General features: G+C 41.2%; 1 protein-coding gene across 4 annotated transcripts in view; it reads left to right on the top strand.

The window, feature by feature from the left end:
* The window catches only part of CDC14A (cell division cycle 14A), a 191,818-nt gene that overhangs the window by 145,524 nt on the left and 29,924 nt on the right, over positions 1-16,370 (top strand). For all 4 annotated transcript variants that reach the window (XM_003784115.3, XM_023509846.1, XM_012801650.2 and 1 more), the window contains one exon: positions 8,374-8,533. In XM_003784115.3, coding sequence (XP_003784163.1) covers positions 8,374-8,533 — 160 coding nt within the window. The remainder of the gene's footprint in view (positions 1-8,373; positions 8,534-16,370) is intronic.

Below are 16,370 nucleotides of genomic sequence, written 5' to 3'. Positions count from 1 at the left end.
CCATCCATGTAAACATGAAGGATGTAAAGTCTCCATCCTTCTTAATGGCTGCATAGTATTCCATGGTGTACATATACCACAGTTTGTTGATCCATTCATGGATCGATGGGCACTTGGGCTTCTTCCATGACCTGGCAATTATGAATTGGGCTGCAATAAACATTCGGTTGCCGTTTTCTACTGCCGCATAGAGGCAGAAGTCCAGGCTCCCCCCTCAGCCTCAGCTTTCCCTGAGGTCAGAGCACTTCCTGGTCCTTCTTGTTACTGAGGTGGGAGCTCCAGTTTCCCCATGTGCTCTCTGCTGACCCTGTGACGGGGCAGCCTTCTTACTGGAGGGTGGTGCTGAAAGTCTTCACTGTCCACTAGGATCTTTTGCCACCATTTCAGCTGGTAGAGGAAGGGCACCCACCACAGCCTGATTGGGTGGAATTCCATGCTTCCCTATTAACACCTTAGTGGGGCCTGGGGCCGGGCATCATTACCCGGCTCCCTCCTCAGTCTTTTTTTTCTTTTTGAGACAGAGTCTCAAGCTGTCACCCTGGGTAAAGTGCCGTGGCATCACAGCTCATAGCAACCTCAAACTCAAGGGCTGAAGCGATTCTCTTGCCTCAGCCTCCCAAGTAGCCTCCCCTGCCCCAGTGGTGTATTTAGCTGGAGTAGGCAGTTACTGTTTGATGGTTTTCTGTTTTTTCTAGTCAAGCTTTTGTTGGGGCTTAAAAAAACCCAATCAGTTCTGTTGGCATTTCTAGATTTCTACTTTCTTTAGCTCCAAGACCAGGGTATGTAAGGCAAAAAGAAAACTCAGGGAACACAGCACCACCGTGTTGTTACTTGGGTCTTAAGGTGTTAGCCAGTGTGTTTTCTTCTCTTTATTTTTCAGAGTCGTCTTATGTTCGTTTTATATATAAAATATAGTTTTTTTGTTTGTTTGTTTCACTTTGTCACCTTTGGTAGAATGCCATGGCATCATAGCTCACAGCAACCTCAAACTCTTGGCTCAAACGATTCTCTTGCCTCAGCCTCTCAAGTAGCTGGGACTACAGGTGCCTGCCACAACACCTAGTTATTTTTAGAGACAGGGTCTCCCTCTCACTCAGGCTGGTCGCACACTCGTGAGCTCAAGCTATCCACCTGCTTCGGCCTCCTAGAGTACTAGGATTATAGGCATGAGCCACTGTGCCTGGCCTAAAATATAGGATTTTAAATTTTACGTAGTGGGAGGAATAGAGAAAACTGTATCTACTTCATTTCCTGGAAGTGATGTTATTGCTTTGTGGTTTTAGGTGATCAGTCTGGCTATAATTTTCAGCAAGGATTCTGCTGTGGTAGACTGAATAATGTCCCCCCCAAAAGTGCATGTTATAATTTCTGTGGATGTTACTGTATGTGGAAAAAGGAACTTTGCAGAAGTGATTAAGTTAAGGATCGTGATGGGAGGAGGTTGTTCTGGATTATCTGCCCAATATACCACAAGGTCGTTATAAGAGGGACGCAGGAAGAGGCGAAGGCCGTGTGACAGAAACAGAGATTGGAGCGAGGCAATTGGAAGGTGGAGAAAGAGGCCATTAGCCAAGGACCGTGGGTAGCCACTGGAATTTGGAAAAGGCCAGGAAACAGATTCTTTGCTCAGAGCCTCCAGAAAGCAGCAGCCCTGCCTCGTTCTTGACTTCAGCTCACTGAAACCAATTGGAGACTTCCAACTCCACATCTGTAAGAAAGTAAATTTGTGTTCATTTAATCTGCTGCATTTGTGGGGAAGCTTTATAGTATCTGTAATAAACTAATGCATCTACTTAGTGTAGAAAGTCAGTAAATACATACAGAAGGACGTGCTGATTCTAATGATGAATATGGATATTCTGAACTTCTCTGATTCATCACAGTTTCTAATTTGGAGTATTTGACGTAGGGGAGTCATGTGATTTGAGCGTTATTTAAGGAAGATTGGGCTGCAGCAGTGTGTAAGATGAATCAGATGGATGAAGATTAGAATCAAAGAGGCTAAAAAGGAGACTACTCTCATCCATCTCAGGGAGACAGGGAGTTATCGAAGGAGACAGAAGTTGGACTCGAGCATTAGAGATGGGTACCAGGGACATTTAAAGGAAAAAAAAAAAAGGCTTTGAAGCCTGAATAAGGATACGAAGTGAAGAGTGAAGTCAGTGATGACGCAAGAACATGAATAAGTAACATGTTCGTTAAGAAAGAAGTAAGAGGACGAAAAAGCTTCCTGTTAGGTTTTCATCTGTCAAAAATGACTAAACAGGTTAAGGGATTGTATTCTTTCAGAGGTGAAAAGCCAATCAGAGCTTTTTAGATCACGTTAATGGCAAATCTGTGACTGTAGAGAGGCTGGTTTGTCATATCCTGCTAGTCCTTGAGGACCAGAATATGTCCAGGTGTTTGATTTCTGTGTTTTAAACAAACATGCCTCTCAAGTCACTGCCAGTAAGATGGATGTTGAATTAGCACCCTTGTGAAATCAATTTGGGTACTGCCGAATGTAGACCTCTCCTTTGTTGCTGTCTGAAATTTTATATTTCATTTAAGTGTTTTTCTTCTACTAAAAGCTGAAGTTTTTAAGCCAAAAATACCATTTTGAACCCCAAATATGTCTTCTCTGAAACATTCTTAAAATGATACACAAATACAGCTTATTCTTGAGCCAACTCTGAGCTCATCTTTCTCAGACAACCTTTAGAACGAGAAGGGTGGAGTCAGGCTGCTTTCCACAATTTGGCGATTCTATTTATTGAATGTTCCCTTTGTGGAACTATGCTGACCTCTGGATCATGATCTGTGAAAGCTTTAATTCCTCCCCTGGGGACTTCTAGCCCAGGGAGATCCTTGATTTGGGGGGCCCTATATGACATTTTTACTTTAAATTACCTCGTGAGACAGAGGGAACTCACATAAAACCTAAATCTGGGCCCTACGGGTAATCTTGTCTCTGCAGTGTAGAGCTTCCACTTTGAACGAAGCTATCTTTTTTTTTTTTTTTTGCAGTTTTTGGCAAGGGCTGGGTTGGAACCTGCCACCTTTAGCATATGCGGCCGGTGCCCTACTCATTTGAGCCACAGGCGCTGCCCTGAATGAAGCTCTCTTCAAAAGAAGCATCAACTTTATGGTTGAACTTTTATTCATTCTTAAGTCTATAAATCAAAAATTCTCCCATTCTGCATTATTGCCATAGTTTTCATCAGCCTTCAGTCCACTGGACATTTTTGAGCATTTTAACTTAGTCATGTGTGTTTGATCATCTTCAGTTCTTCTCAAACATTCACGTGCACAGGAATCATTTGGGGATGTTGCTGAATGTAGTTTCTGATCCAGCCGGTCTGAGGTGGGCCCTAACGAGCTCTCAGGTGATGTGGTGCTGGTCCCTGAACCGTGCTCCAGTGGGTGGCTCATCCTTACTCTGGCTCATCCTTCCGTCTTACTGGTCCTTACCAATTTGGGCTACATCTCAGTTTGGTGTTGATAGCATTTGTAAATTTCACAGTTGGATTGTGCTAGATCACAAAGTAATAGTTTAACTAACTGTTGCTTTATTATTTCAGGAAATTACCAAAAATAAGATTGAAGAAAACCTATTTAGAAAATGGAAAAATAGGTGAAACGAAAAAGTCTAACAGTAGTTGGAATTCACCCCTACCATTTCCTCTTATGATTTTCTTTTAGATACAGGGGGTGGATCAAATTTTATTTATTTATTTATTTATTTATTTATTTATTTATTGTTGGATTCATTGAGGGTACAAGAAACCAGGTTACACTGATTGCATCTGTTAGGTAAAGTCCCTCTAACAATCGTGTCTTGCCTCCAAAAGGTGTGGCACACTCCAAGAAAATTTTTTAATAATTACGTTAAGGATTGAAAATTCATCTTTCCTAAAACACAGCAATTAAAATCTGAATTATTATTAAAATAAGAATTTCACAGTAGAAGAGGCTATATTTTATTTATTAGAATAAAAGCCATATTACATAAGTTTGAGCTTGTACTGTTTATTGAAGGTGACATTTTTGCAGTAATATTCTGACCAGCAACGCATGAGGGGTCCGATTTGTTTGTATCCTCAGAAGTTTCTCATTTTCTTTGCAACATTTACTGTTTCATCACCTGATCCATTTACTGATGGTCAGCTGACACCAAAATTATCAGCTAAGCAAAAATAAAATCCTAATGTGGGTCCAAGAATTAAGGGTAATTAAGCAGGTATCAGAATTTTTGGTAGTGGTTGCATAAGAAATTTATCATTTCATACCAATTTCTACTCCTAAGTTAGAAGGTTAAATTTTTAAATTAATTTTTTATTGTGGTAAAATATGTATAACATAAAACTTACCATTTTAACTATTTTTAAGGGTCCAATTCAGTGACTTTAAGTATACGAGTTTGGACAATTAAGTTTGCAAACTTGTCCTGCATACCTCATGGCTGAATATCACCCCGGGACAGAGAAGGCAGAGGGCGGTGCCAGCAGCTGAGGACAAGCTGCTGAGGCTTTGGAAGGGTAGAGATGACGTTTTCCCTTTGCTGCAGACTGAGGACAGGAGCCCCTGGTGGCCTGGTGGCTGGTTTTCCTTTCTTCATTTGCATTGGGTTTTTGGAATGTGAAGTGGTAGGAACTGAAGCAGTGAGTTTGCACCTCTCCTGTCCGCTTCGGGCTCTGCAAGGCTATGAAACAGACTCTTAGAGATAACAAGTTGAGTCCCGGGTGTTTAATCAAAACAAAACAAAGGGGGCATTTGTGCCGTTTTTCTTTAAGGGGCTCCTGTGTGTTAGGAGTTTATTTCTCTTACTTTCTGTTTGATCATTTGGCTTTCTCTATTAGCTAGTTCATTAGCAAGGCCACCTTTCATTATTTGTTTTGCTTCTTGTGGTTGGAATAAAACTATCTAAGAAGAGTTAGAGATCGAGGGGAAAGTATTATAAGCAGGAATGCCTGAGGCTGAGTTAGAAAGTTTGCATTTTGGTGCGGCACACCAAGCCCCTGACTGCGAAGGTCTATACATAAACCGGTTGTAGCTAGTTGGATCTTTTGAAGAATTCTCTATTTTTTCCCCTTCTAGCTTCATTTTCTTGTGTATTTCAGAATCAAGAGCCTTCCCCTATACCTTCAGAAATTCTCTTTCTAAAAAATCTTCCTGCTAAATCTTCCACTGTACCGCAGAATTTGTAAAACTCTCGGAGCACCTGTCTCCTTCCTGCCACCTACATCTTGGTTACTGCTTCCAATCTGTATTCCTTTGATGTCTAGTAAGGCTGTTTCATTAGCCAGGTTCTTTAGCCCCAGGAACTGTCTCTGTTTCCATGATAGCCCTGGGATGTTGGAGTCAAAGGTACACGGGACAGACTGGTGCTCAAGTCAGGGCTGCAGGAGGCCTCATCAAAGCTGGAAAGTGGGTTTGATTTCCATACAAAATGACCAAGTGATGGCTTTGGATGGACATTGGGATTAGGGCTGGATTGTCTTAGAAAAATGTGTTCAAGGCGGGAGAAGTGATGAAGGTGAGGAGTTAGAATGGTGGAGAGGTAGAATTAGGCTGGACCTTAGGAGGTGAGAAAGAATAGGTCAGCCACAGAGGCAGCTGCATGATGCCCTCCATTGTGTTCTGGACTAAAAAACCAGAAATATTTGTGACAGTACAACTGACTCGAGTTTCATTCAAGGAATATTAAGAGCAGGTTTTTAAAAAGGCCTGTGAAAGCTCTGTGTCAGAATCAACTGTAACTTGGCTCATGATGAAGCCAAGTTACTTAGTCATTTTCTTTCCATTCCTGGGTAGCCCAAACCTCCTAACCCAGGGCCGACCAGCACATGACCCAAAACAATTACCCCAACGCTGGCTGCATGTCACAATCAAACCGAGACAGATCTTTTCCTATCGTTTTAAAGCACATGTCCTCTTAGCAGAGGGTCAGTACACGTATTTCCTACTGACTTAGAAAACATGCTATGTTATTGGAGGATTTATTTGGAACTGGTGGGTTACATAAGATTTGATTTTTAAATGCTAAATACTAAAAAATACACGTTTTACTTCTTTTGTTTGAGATGAGGCTTTTAAGGAGTAATAGACACCACAATAAAAGCCAGAGTGGTTTTCATTGTCAATAAAAAGGCATTTACGTGAAGTGCTGCTTTCTCTGAAGAAGCACTTACGTACAGCATCACTTAGCAACACACAGATCAGCTTTGACACCCGATTCATCTTTAATATTCAGGTTCAAATCAAGTCTTTCCAGAGATGGGACAGATTGAGTCTTTTAAACCAAGCCAGTGAAAGTTGTCACTTTGTGATTTTCATCTTTAGGCTGGCAGCAGCATCAAAGTCTTCATTTTATAATTTATTTTGGAATTGGAATTTTTTTTCAGTTCAGCCCCTTCCATCCTTCTTCTCTTCCTCTATTTCCACTACGAGTTTTTGATCCTAAAGGCCCTTATAAGATCGTCCCTTCATTTTGGGATTACATTCAAAATTCTGAGGTCCATCCCGAGCTCTTTCACATCCTCTGCTTCAGCCAAATTAATTCCCCCAAAGATGCTGTGTTCTTTGAGATCCCTTTTTCTCCAGCCTACGGCATTTTCTTCACTTTGCCAATGTTCTTTGGTGCTCATTATCTAAGATACTTTTAGATTCGGTGGGGGGGGGGACTTCTCTTTGATTCCTTTATGCTGAATTAGGGACCACTTCTCTTAAAGTCCTGGGCAAATCTTGATCCAGTGATGATGTTGGATTCCAGTTGTTTACTTTTCTCATCTGAAACTGGGAATTTAAGGGATAGAGATTTAGTGTTTTATTTTTATATTCTTGTCCTTTCCGGATGTTTCCTTTATCTGAATTTCTCACTATTTGTGACAGAGCTGAATCTTCTCTCCCCTGTGATAATAGTTCTTTGTGACTGGGAGTTTTGACCAGATGTCCAAGGCATTCAGTTATGAATCTAATAATTATTATTTTTGAAATTGTTCCTTCTGTGTCAGGGACTCTGCTGCTTGTTTATTACTATTTGGAGACCACTGCTTCAAGCATCACATAAGGAGTTCTGCCAGAGGTAGCATGGAATAGAAAGTTTGGAGGTATAAATAATTAAAACAGGAAGTTTTAAAGATGTCAAGCATAAGAGAAGCTATTCCATGGTTTTGGGAAGACTTTTGTAAAGGAAAGAAATGTTAAGAAGAGTGTTTTGAATACATACTTTTACAGCAGGTATAGAAAAATCGACTGGGACTCTGTGGTCTGCTTACCTCAGCACTTTACAATCCTAAGCTCAGAAAATGCTCCTTGGCGCTTTCCTTTCATAAAGTCAATTCTGCCTTGATGGAAAGCAGGTACCATCTTGTTCCCTGGTGAATTGGTGTGTATAGATTTCTAGAAGTTTTATTTTATTTGTATATTTAAAAACTCACCAGATTTTTGTTTTTATATTCAATCTAGAGATATACACTGGAAGTTTAAGATAATTTAAACTAGTTCCAATTTTAGAGCAGTGGTAGAAATGGTAAGTTTATCTTACATGTGGACAACATTGTACATCTAGAGCCTCTATTCCGGCTGCCTCTGAAACTGGATCTAAAGATATTTCTTTTTCATCTTTGTTTTATTTGGAAAATGTTGAAAAATGGACAAAAAATAAAAGCAGAAAATTAACCACTTGTTTGAAAGTAGGATAGAATATTATATTTAAAAAGTCTCCTAGGGCTCATGCCTGTAATCCTAGCACTCTGGGAGCCTGAGGCAAGTGGATGGCTTGAGCTCACAAATTCAAGACCAGCCTGAGCAAGAGCGAGACCCCATCTCTAAAAATAGCTGGGCATGTGGCGGGCACCTATAGCCCAGCTACTCGGGAGGCTGAAGCAAGAGAATTGCTTGTGCCCAAGAGTTAGAGTTTGCTGTGATCTGTGACACCATGGCACTCTACTGAGGGTGATAAAGTAAAACTCTGTCTCCAGAGTGTAATAAACTGCTCAACTCAAGTTCTCTGACCTACATTTTGGAGTCCAATTTACTTCCTCTGTTTTTATAAACACACATACATATCAAATGGCTAGTTGAGAAGGATCTTGCAGATTTGAAAGACAATGGGTCATAGTCTTCACCGCTGCGGAGTTTGTTCTAGGCATCTGAGGGCCTCCACAATCAACCCATTTATGTTATATAAACGAATACTGGAAGATGGATGTTTATGTTTAAGACAGAACTTTGACTTTTTCAGAGTTTCTTCCTTTTTCTTTATTTTGAGATTTCATAATCTTCGATTTGTAAATATTCATCTGCTAATCATTTTCCTTTTAAGACACCATACTTTTGAGGCGATGATAGTGGTTTATGCTAAAGATGATTTGTTTTCTCTCTTTTTTACAGAAAACAAGCATCATTGTGGGTCCAAGGAGACATTTTCCGATCCAAACTGAAAAGTAGACCATCCAGTGAAGGAAGCATTAATAAAATTCTCTCTAGCTTAGATGACATGTCGATTAGTGGGAACTTGTCCAAAATGCAAAGCCTGGAAAGATTTGGAGAGGTAAGTTTTCCCCAGGAAGATTCTGTCTCCTTAAGACCAACGTTCTGCATTTGGTTCCCAGTTGGAGACATGTACCATAGCGGTATCTTTTCTCTGAGATGCTGAGAATACCAGATTTTTAGGTGTGGGATCACCCACCTGTACATCAAGAAGTGGAGCAAAGAAATCAATTACCCTTAAAAAGGAAACAGCTGTAATTTAAGGAGTAAATTATAAAGGACAGTACTCCGGGTTGGAGAGTATTTACAGAAAGGAAATAGAAAGGCAGACTTTCTATTTGAAAATGAAAATAGGTGTCAAGAAGAAACATTTTAATATGACAGTTGACGAAATAGTATATACCACAAGGGGTACTTTGAAAGCCTCCAATTTATGCTGATTTCTAAAATAGAGAGTTGAAAACAGAATCAGGGGCAACTTGGATTTTGAATGAAGGCTCTACTCTAAGTAGACCACTTGAATAGTTGATATACATTGCTTAATTTAATCTTCATGACTTCTAAGTTAGGTTACATTATCTCTATTTTATAGTAAGGAAATTACATATTGCTCACTGTAAGTTATGATTTAATTCATGGTTGTATGATTCTAAACTTGTGTTTTTCTCCATTATACTCTGCTACCTCTGAATAAAACCAAAAGTGGCTTCTTAAAAATCAGGATTATTATCACTTTTGAAACTACAAGCCACCTGAAATCATTTGTTCTAGTTGTTTCCTTGTACAGTTAAGAAACCGGGGTCCCAGGAAATTGGTTATTTGCCCCAGGTCCCAGAGTTGTTCAGTGATGACACCACGGTGAGAACCGGGCCTTCGGCTCTGAGTTTAGCTCTTCCTTCTCCCTTGTGCCTGAGGGAAAGCTAAGCGCCTGGTTATTATTTGGTTTAGGTTTATATTGTATATCACTGAAGAAGCAAGAAAAAATATTTAAGTAGCAAGCGTAGATTTATATTCTATGAGTCAGGGACTCATTAGACCAGGCATCCTCAAACTACGGCCCGCGGGCTACATACAGCCCACCCAGGACATTTATCCAGCCCGCTGGGTGTTTTTGTCGCACCTGCCTGTCCTGCTTAGCAGCCAGCTCACCCCGGGGCCTGCAGTCTGGCCCTCCCAGTGGTCTTAGGAATAGTGAACTGGCCCCCTGTTTAAAAAGTTTGAGGACCCCTGCATTAGACCCTGCATAAAGGCTTTACAGAGATGCTGTGCCTCCAGCTCGGCCCCCGAGAAACCCAGCATGGAAGGAACGCAGCACCACCCTTAGGTCAGCCATGCTTAGTTTGCCTCTGTATCCCTGCTGATGTCAGTAGTGTCGTGATAAATATGAGTGCGGGTATCTTTTTGATGCAATGGTTTCTTTTCCTGTGGATTGATACCCAGTAGTGAAATGGCTGGATTGAATGCTAGATCTGCTTTTAATTCTTTGGGAACTCTTTGTCCATAGAGATCATACCAATTTACATTCCCACCAACATCTATTTTTTAAAATTTCTTAATAATAGCCATAGAATGTTTCATTCTCATGCTTGTTCAGACCCAAATTTGTTGAACTTTATTAGCATTTATTTATCACTGGGAGGGTAAGGAATGCAATACGATTGAAAGTTAAAATAACTTAAAGTGTAAGTTATGTGATATACGTGTACATTCAGATGTGGAAGTCTCCCATGCCTCTCATCCCGCCTTGGTCCATTTGAGATGTTGTAACAAAACACTGTAGATCGGGTGGTTTATAAACGGCAGAAAATATGTCTCATAGTTTTGGCGGCTAGGAAGTTGAAGATCAAGGCACCCATGGATTCAGTGTCTGGGGAGGGCCTGCTCCTTCTAGATGTTCACCGGCTTGCTGCATTCCCACGTTGCAGACGGGGCAAACAAGCTCTCTCAGTCCTCTCTTTTATAACGTCGTTCATCCCATTCATGAGGGCCTCGTGATCCAGTCACTGCCAAAAGACCTCAACGTCTTCGTACCATCACCTTGGGGGTTGGGATTTCAACATGAATTTAGGGGAGGACACAGATCCTCAGATCATGGCACAAACTCCTTCAGAATCACTTTACTCTTAGCCATTGAAATGCTGTTGTTTCCAACATTAGGCAGAAACAAAAGAATTTAGAGATGCTTGGACAAAGAGGATAAGGTTAATATTTTACAGTGACGTGTACAAATGTGGCCGTCGGACTTCTTTATAACTAGTTGATACTTTGTGCAAGTTAATTTTTTTGAGATAGAATCTCATTGTGTCACTCTCGGTAGAGTGCTATGGCATCACAGCTCACAGCAACCTCAAACTCTGGGGCTTAAGAGATTCTCTTGCCTCAGTCTCCCAAGTAGCTGGGACTACAGGCGCCCTCCACAACGCCTGGCTATTTTTTGGTTGTAGTTGTCATTGTTGTTTGGCAGGCCTGGGCTGGATTCGAACCCGCCAGCTCCCGTGCATATGGCTGGCACCCTAGCCGCTGAGCTACAGGCGCCGAGCCTGTGCAAGTAATTCTTATGAACTCTTTTCTTGCCATGCTTATCTGGTGCCAGGTCTGGAATGTTAGTTGAATATGGGAAATTAGTTTACTCAAAATTGGACTTAACACAGTTAGTGATAACATTGTTCTTGTAAATCAAGTGGAAAAATAAATTGAGGATGCTGTAAAGATTTGGTGTTTCAAGTTCCATACCAGTGTTCAGTGTAAAAGCCCACGGAAGTTCTGGGTTCATTTAATTTACATGTATAGAAAGTATAAAAAGGCAGTATTCCTCTAGAAGTTGCCTTTTAAAAAAATATTAAAAGCAGAGAATCTAAATTACTTTTTTTCTCTCCAGGCCTATAGGAATTTTCTTGTGATTAGTCATTAGGAAGCTCTATAATTACCTAATTGGAGAATTTGAATATATAGTTTTTTCAATGCTTAGGAAGCAGGTAAGAAGAAAACAGCAACAGGAATGATGCAGGTCGTGGTAAGGGGTTAGGTTGTGGCTTTCATGAATTTAATGACTTATGAGAATTTTTTTTCTTTGAGGCAGGATCTCACTCTTTTATCTCAGGCTAGAGTGCGGTGGCATCATAGCTCACAGCAATCTCAAACTCCTGGGCTCAAATGATCCTCTTGTCTCAACCTCCCAAGTAGCAGGGACTATTGGTGTCTTCCACAACGCCTGACTAATTTTTCTATTTTTTTCTTTAAGTAGAGATGGAATCTCACTCTTGCTCAGGCTGATCTTGAACTCCTAAGCTCAAGCAGTCCACCTGCCTCAGCTTCCCAGTGTTAGGATTACCAGACATGAGCCACCACACCAGCAGAGAAAACTTTTTTTTTTTGCAGTTTTTGGCTGGGGCTGGGTTGGAACCCACCACCTCCAGCATGTGGGGCCGGCGCCCTACTCTTTGAGCACACGTCCCGCCCAAGAAAGCTTTTTAATACAGTGGCTCTACCTGTTTTGAGTCTGGTGTTCAGTGCTGGGCTGGGCACTGTGTCCTATCCACAGCCATCCTCTGGGTCTAGACAGGCTCTCTGCTCTACCTCACATGGTGCTTTTCCTCTGTGGTCCTTGTCTCTCCTTCCCTGGTAGGTGATATGCTCTGGAAAGGACCGGGGTCATTAAAAATGGCTTTAAGAAGATGGATTGAAAGCGCTGTATTTAACGTGCAAATCTAAAATGAGGCTCTTAGGGTGCAACAGCTTTCTAAACAGAACGTACTATGTGCCAGCACTGATCTAATCACTTTGTGTTATTTAACCCTTTTGATCTTTACACTAGCCATAGGAAATAGCACTGTCACTTGACCTATTTTTTTTTTTTTTTGAGACAGAGCCTCAAGCTGTCCCCCTGGGTAGAGTGCCATGGCATTACAGCTCACAGCAACCTCCAACTCCTGGGCTCAAGCGAGTCTCCTGCCTCCACCTCCCAAGTAGCTGGGACCACAGGCGCCCGCCACAACGCCCGGCTATTTTTTGGTTGCAGCCGTCATTGTTGTTTGGCAGGTCCGGGCTGGGGATTCGAACCCGCCACCTTAGGTGTACGTGGCTGGCGCCTTAGCACTTGACCTATTTATAGAAGCCATCTGCCCCAGGTCACCCAGTACTGGGTGAGGCCGTTATTGGAACTTGGGTGCTCTGTGCACTCAGCCTCCCTCCTCCGCCTCAGTGTGGCTATAGTCCATCACATTAATTCTGAGCAAAACCTTAGCCAGCACCTCCTAATAAATTTCGTCTAGAATTAGAACTGTTCTTACCTTTACTTTTTCTACTCTAGGGCTATAGTCCCATATTAGCATCCCGATCAGTAGATGCTCTTGCCGTAGAGATGTTAATTAGATACAGGTGCTACTCATGTTCCGCCAAGTTCACAGAAATTGACAATCAAGTAGATAGACTGTAGTCTTTTAATTACATCTTTGAGATATTGCGATTTATAAAATCCATCAAGTACTCATAAGCAGAGTTCATCTTAGAAAAATCCATGAAGTTAAAATTGAATCCCATAGGCTTTGCTTTTAAGCAACCTGCTTTCTCTTCTTTTGGCAATGAAGGCATTTCAGTTCCAGTCTGAATATGCTGGGATCCACCAGCGGCTGTTACACAGGGAGTGACAGGACACCGCAGCAAGGTTGGGGAGGGTTCCTGTGGCTGTGGTGCCCTGTGGGGCTGGAGCAGGAAGGCTTGGGTGGGGGGCCCCAGGTTTTCAAAGTCCCAGCCAGTGGCAGTGAAAAGCGCAGCCAGAAGGCAGATTGGGGGGCTTGACAAACCCAAACTTTCTGTTGATCAGAGATGACATCTTTGCCTTTATCCCATTTTTACATCTCAAGTTCAGCATCTGGGAGCTGAAAAGAACTTGAGAGATGACCCAGCCACCTTTCCTAGTCAAATCACGCAAGTCTGCTAAAAATTCCATTTTCATCTTTATCTCCCAATTCTTTGACTTCTATTTTTACACGTTTCTATTTCAAACTCTCCCCGTCATTGTTCTATTCAGACTTTTCCATCGCTTTCCCCTAGCGTGCTATATCCTATCTAATAGATCTTTTCTTAATGGCACTTTTCACAGCCTCCTCCCTATCGCTTACTCTGCCGCCACTGTAGTGATGTGTCGGTTAGTAATTACTTCATGCTGCTGAAATCTGTGGACACAATTATATATTTTATTTTGGTTGTCCTCTTGTCTGGATAGAGAGAAGTACTGGTGGGATAAAACAGATTTTCATTCTTTATGCTGCTGTTCTTTCGGTCACCATCTATAACTGTGGGTGTCTTTACAAATTGTACTCCTTTAGGTCCGTCCTTTAGTTTGCTGTCACTTTCCTGCCTTTGTGAGGGCATCTGGTATCTGAACGAAAAAGAGCATTGATGCTTAGATCTTCCAAGTTGGGATGAGGGAGGGTTGGCGAGCAGACCCCTTTCCCACGGGGGACAAAGATACGACTTCTTTCTTGGACGAGGCATCTTTTTGTTTCTTTTCAGCAGGTTCCAAGAGTCTACCTCTCTCTGAGCAGCTCAGGGCAATGGAAAATCTGCTCTGGTGTTTGTAGGGAGAAGGACAGGAGCTGTAATTACAAGCAGAAGGGAGGCCCTGGTTGGGTCGTCCACATTCGCCATTTGTGATTATGTTTCTTAGTCATCGTGAGGAATCAATGTGGAATAAAGAAGGAGGCTTAATGGCACCTAAGGAGAAGTCTTCAAGCTGCTCCTAACCCACCAATGCATAAGACTGATTTATGCCTCACATTATAAAAACTGTATTTTCTAATAAACATTTTCCCCCATGGGCTCTTATGACCAGGTATATATTACAGGATGAATCCACTAATATACCTAAGTTTGGGTTGTATTCATGTCCGTGTGTCTTGTTCAGTATTCCAGGAGGCCAAAGTCTTTTTTAATATAGCAGTTTAATTTCCTTAATTCTATCATTAAAGGAAATGTGTTTTGAATAACATTGTGTATTTGAATAACACTGTGTAACTATTTTTGTCAAGAGCTTGAAGGCCATTAATCACTTACTGAGAATTTTATAGTTTATATGTTCTATGCCTCTTAGTCCTAAAATGCCTCAAAGTTCATGCACTAGCCACAGAAACGAAATAAGGGAAGATTGGTATATACAAAAAATATATATGGTTTATTCTTTTAGTAGATTGTTCAGACCCATCTTGCTTATCTAGATCTTGGCCCCTTCTGCCCCTGCCCCCCAAGTTCAGAGTTCTGTGCAGTTTCCCATAGCATTTCAGCCCCAGGCTGTCATCAGACTACTGTGTGGTCACTCAGATGTGCCCCCCGCCTTGACCTTCTCCAAATTCATTCTCCTCACAGCGGTCACTGGATGGGGATATTTGTGTCATGTGTGCAAATGAGGGTTTGTGTGTAAAGAACTTTTAAAACTGAATCTGAAAGCATAAATTTAACCATGTGGGAATCATGGCTTCTAAACACAAAAGTGTTCTACTTCCCTAGAAATGAGTGAAACACAAATTTAAATGAGGTATTATTTAATGTCTATCAAGGTATGAGAGAAATATGTGCAATATTTACAAGTGTTTAGGGACACAGAGCTCTTACACATTACTAGTTGGAGTTTAATATGGTACAGGCTTTTCGGAGGGCCGTTTGATAATATGCAGAAGATGACTGTAAAGTGAGTTCCACTTGTATAAATTTGTCCTAAGGCAACAATGGGACAGTGTTCAAAAACCGTGTATACATAGAAGGATCGTTGTTGAGGTTGTTTATAGTGATAAAAGACAAAGAACAACCTGACCTAGGGTATTGGTTAAATAGTAAATAGACAATAGACAATTAGACAATTCTAATAGACAATAGAATTCTATGGAGCCATAAAATATAATGTAGAGGTCTTTTTTATTTGTCCTGAAAAACTTCATTCATATATATATATGTGTATGTATAAATATTTATATATATACATATATACTTTTTTTTTTTTGGAGACAGAGTCTCACTTTGTCACTCTGGGTAGTGTGCTGTGATATCGTAGCTCACAGCAACCTTAAACTCTTGGGTTCACGCAATCCTCTTGCCTCAGTTTTCATTTTAGTAGAGACGGGATCTCACTCTTACTCAGGCTGGTCATGAATGCAATATATATTTTCAAGTGAAAAAAAATAAGTTACAAAGCATCATATGTATATAATACAATCTCTTTCTGTAAGGAAGTATGTTGGAGGGGGTGTGTATAGCACAGGGGTGATTCTGGAAGACTGTGTGCCAGAATGTAAATATGTTTTGCTTCTGATGGTAAATATATAGGTGGTTTTAATATTTTTCATGCTTACCTATACTTTATTACTTATGAAAAATAAATATTACATAGTAAATATATATCTATAGATATATGGTAAATATTTATATATAAATGTGATAAATCTATATATACTTTTTTTTTTTTGTAGAGACAGAGTCTCACTTTATCACCCTCAGTAGGGCATCACAGCTCACAGCAACCTCCAGCTCTTGGGCTCAGGTGATTCTCTTGCCTCAGCCTCCCAAGTAGCTGGGACTACAGGCACCCGAGACACGCCCAGCTATTTTTTTTTATTGCAGTTTGGCTGGGGCTGGTGCTAGGGCTAGGGCCGGGCTCGAACCTGCCAGCCTTGGTATATGGGGCCAGTGCCCTACTCACTGAGCCACAGGAGCGGCTCTATATACTTTTTTTTTAATGATAGAATTTCTCTCTCCAGAGATTGAGAGCTAGGACTTTGTAGGATCTTCTTTTTTTAATCTTGTTTTTTTATTTTTTGCAGTTTTTGGCTGGGGCTGGGTTTGAACCCGCCACCTCTGGCATATGGGGCCAGCACCCTACTCCTTTGAGCCACAGGCACCGCCCTGTA

The sequence above is a fragment of the Otolemur garnettii genome, unplaced genomic scaffold (assembly GCF_000181295.1).
Source record: "Otolemur garnettii isolate 467f Iridium unplaced genomic scaffold, OtoGar3 scaffold00010, whole genome shotgun sequence".
Classification (NCBI taxonomy): Eukaryota; Metazoa; Chordata; class Mammalia; order Primates; family Galagidae; genus Otolemur; species Otolemur garnettii.
This window is presented reverse-complemented; position numbering and strand designations above follow the sequence as displayed.